This window comes from Sphaeroforma arctica (genome assembly GCF_001186125.1).
Source record: "Sphaeroforma arctica JP610 unplaced genomic scaffold supercont1.3749, whole genome shotgun sequence".
Taxonomy (NCBI): domain Eukaryota; class Ichthyosporea; order Ichthyophonida; genus Sphaeroforma; species Sphaeroforma arctica.
In genome coordinates, this window is record NW_014036809.1 from 1 (window position 1) to 3,072 (window position 3,072).

The following is a 3,072-nucleotide window of genomic DNA, read 5'->3' on the forward strand; positions in this document are numbered from 1 at the left end:
TATATAATAATTATATATAGTGTGTGTGTGTGTGTGTGTGTGTGTGTGTGTGTGTGTGTGTGTATTATNTGTTATATATATATATATATATATATATAACAACTATATATATTTATATATATATTATTATTATTATTATTATTATTATTATTATTATTATTTATTTACCACAAACGGATATATATATCAGTACGTCCGACATTCAGTTTCATTTAGATACATGTGCTGACACCTTTCGGTATGCCTGTAGGTGGTTTCACGCCATGAAGATCTGCTGCAACAGGCGTCAGGAATACATAAACTTGAGAGTGTGTTGTCCACAATCAATGCGCGTGTCATGGCTCTCCAATCCTCCGTCAGCAGAATCATGAGCAGAATTGACGAACCCCACAAGAGAATGCAAACCAAGTTGAGACAACTAGAACGCATCCAGGTGTGGCGTATGCGTGCGTGTGGCTGTGCTGGTAGGCATAGGCAAAACATATCTGTACGCCTGTGCTTTGTGCTGGGACTATCTATGTCTGGAGATAGCCTCAATCGGGTGCACTACAGACCATCAATACGTTAAATAGATCGGACACTACCGTTCTATTTATAGTCTCATGTGGAATAGCTGTAGCGTGCGCAAGGGCATGGGATGTGTGTACTCTTCCTTAACAGTCGATGTAGTGATGTATATGCATATTCCTGTATGCACCCGTCTAGTCGTACTCCCTATCTAACAATCCACTACACCTTACTATCTACACACTGTCTCGCTGATGAATAGTACGCTTGCGACATTCTACGGCGAACCATACGGTTTCTATACGTTTTGAAGCGACTCAGAGACCAGGTGCAGCTGGGTGATCGTCACATACCCAAAGCAGGTAGGAATAATATAATTTATTCTACTTCTGGGTTTGATGTTTATGAGCCCATGCGTTCATCAGTGTACGTTAATGTACGTATTGGAAGACGCGGAGATCGCTTGCAGCAGGGCAATAGGCACATCTCCAGGCAGATAGGGCTGGTGAGATACGTTTTTCTGCTAGTTCTTTTAGTAGTTTAGACACCCTTACTTCCATTGCGTGAGGTTTTATTATGCGGAAGCTATCCAGAAACCTGCACAAATTGGTTGAAGGACGTATGTACGGCGGGAGGTGACTTTATCCCCGCTATATTAACTCAAAGGTACAGCTACATGCACACATACACACGGCCCACACTGAGATACCTGCTAAATACACTGATATATCCTTTGACAGACACCCCGACATATATACATAAACACATGAATGCACAAACATCCATGTAGAACACTGATAGAGCTGCTGGCTGACTTGGAAGCAGGACATAGATTGAATATGATCCAATGAAATGAATGTGATGATTATGAGATGCACAAACTATATATACGCCTACTCTAACACAGACCTGTACCACGTAAGCATAAACAACACTACACCTGCGCATTCGCACAAATACACGCACACATGCGCCCTTACATGCACAAATGGATGTACGCGCACACAGACGTACTTACACACCGACCAGGTATAAATGCACACGTATATACATGCCTACCATACGCCAATGAATGCTCACATATACGCAGCACAAAGCTTGGCTGATCTTGAAGAAGTGCTGACTGATGGAGACGGACTCAGTGGAGTGTATGTGGTGGATGCGGAGCGAGCATGGGTAGAGGAACAACGCGTGCTTGTAGTGAAGAAAGCCAATCACATGCTCAATACCGGTCTAAAGAGCCAGAACCAGGGCGATATCTCCACGGCGCTGCAGGTGTTTTACAATCTAGGTGTGTCGAAAAGTGGATTATTATTATTATTGTTATCATTATCATTATTATTATTGTTGTTGTTGTTGTTGTTGTTGTTGTTGTTGTTGTTGTTGTTGTTGTTGTTGTTGTTGTTGTTGTTGTTGTTGTTGTTGTTGTTGTTGTTGTTATTATTATTATTATTATTATTATTATTATTATTATTATTATTATTATTATAATATATATTTATATGTATACATATATATATATATATACATATATATATATACATATATATGAGAGTGTGTGTATATAATAGCATGTACAAAATATGTTGGGTGGTCAACACTTATAATCTTCACATGGTTTTCTGTCCACTAAACCCTACCAACAGTTGCACATCTCTTGTGCACACACCTGGAAGTATTCTCTAAATAAACATACCACCGCATTCTGCTCAGGAACACTGCGCGCCCGTTCTGTTGCGGTGCTGGACAGTCTTAAAAGTACCATCACCTCCAACATACGCGACACACTGGCGGCAGCTGCCATGGGCAACAGCACAACGCAAGGTGTGTTGGGCTACTACTTGGTACACGACTATTGATTACTGTAAGGATTCATATATCGACGCGTGTGCTTTTAAATGTACTTACATATTTTAATATCAGTGCGAATATATTGATACAGAAGCTATTCATAATACATCACATTTAAGTATCAGTACGGATATATTGAGGAAGCTATTCATAGTACATCTATATATTTCAATTTTAGTAAGAATTATTGATATGGAAGCTATTCATATCTGTGCCAAGACCAGGATTGCCATAGACTGACTGTGTGAAAAGCTAATCAATTCCTGCCTGTGTATGTCCACTGTCTGAGGTGAGTTTTTACACATTGTTCTGCCCTTCGATTACTGATAGCTATATGCGAATAGTATATATGTACGTATACACATGTATATCATATGCGTACATGAATCAGTGCCGATGTGTACATGCATGTTGATTATACACAGTTTATGTGTGCATGCATATTCAATATATGCAGTGTATGTGTACATGCATATTTATTATACACTTAATACGTGGACATGTATATTTTCTACACATGGTATATGTGTATGCCAGCTAGTAACTACCTTCTGTGCGGAGCCATGGAATGCCAGCGACCGATCAATCGACAAAATCTTCAGCTTTAATATGCAATTAAGCTATTATAAATTTCTGGTTAACAAAAATTTTGTCTACTTAATATATATATATATATATATATTAAGTATATATATATACATATATATTGTATAT

At 38.7% G+C, this 3,072-nt stretch overlaps 1 protein-coding gene across 1 annotated transcript; it reads left to right on the top strand.

The window, feature by feature from the left end:
• Window positions 1-248: 248 nt before the first annotated feature.
• On the top strand, window positions 249-2,366 carry SARC_13795 (hypothetical protein; the record flags this gene model as incomplete). Its single annotated transcript, XM_014292073.1, has 4 exons — window positions 249-433; window positions 770-869; window positions 1,598-1,798; window positions 2,221-2,366. Coding segments are annotated over 4 exons (632 nt in total), but the record flags the coding sequence as incomplete, so codon positions are not given.
• Window positions 2,367-3,072: the final 706 nt, after the last annotated feature.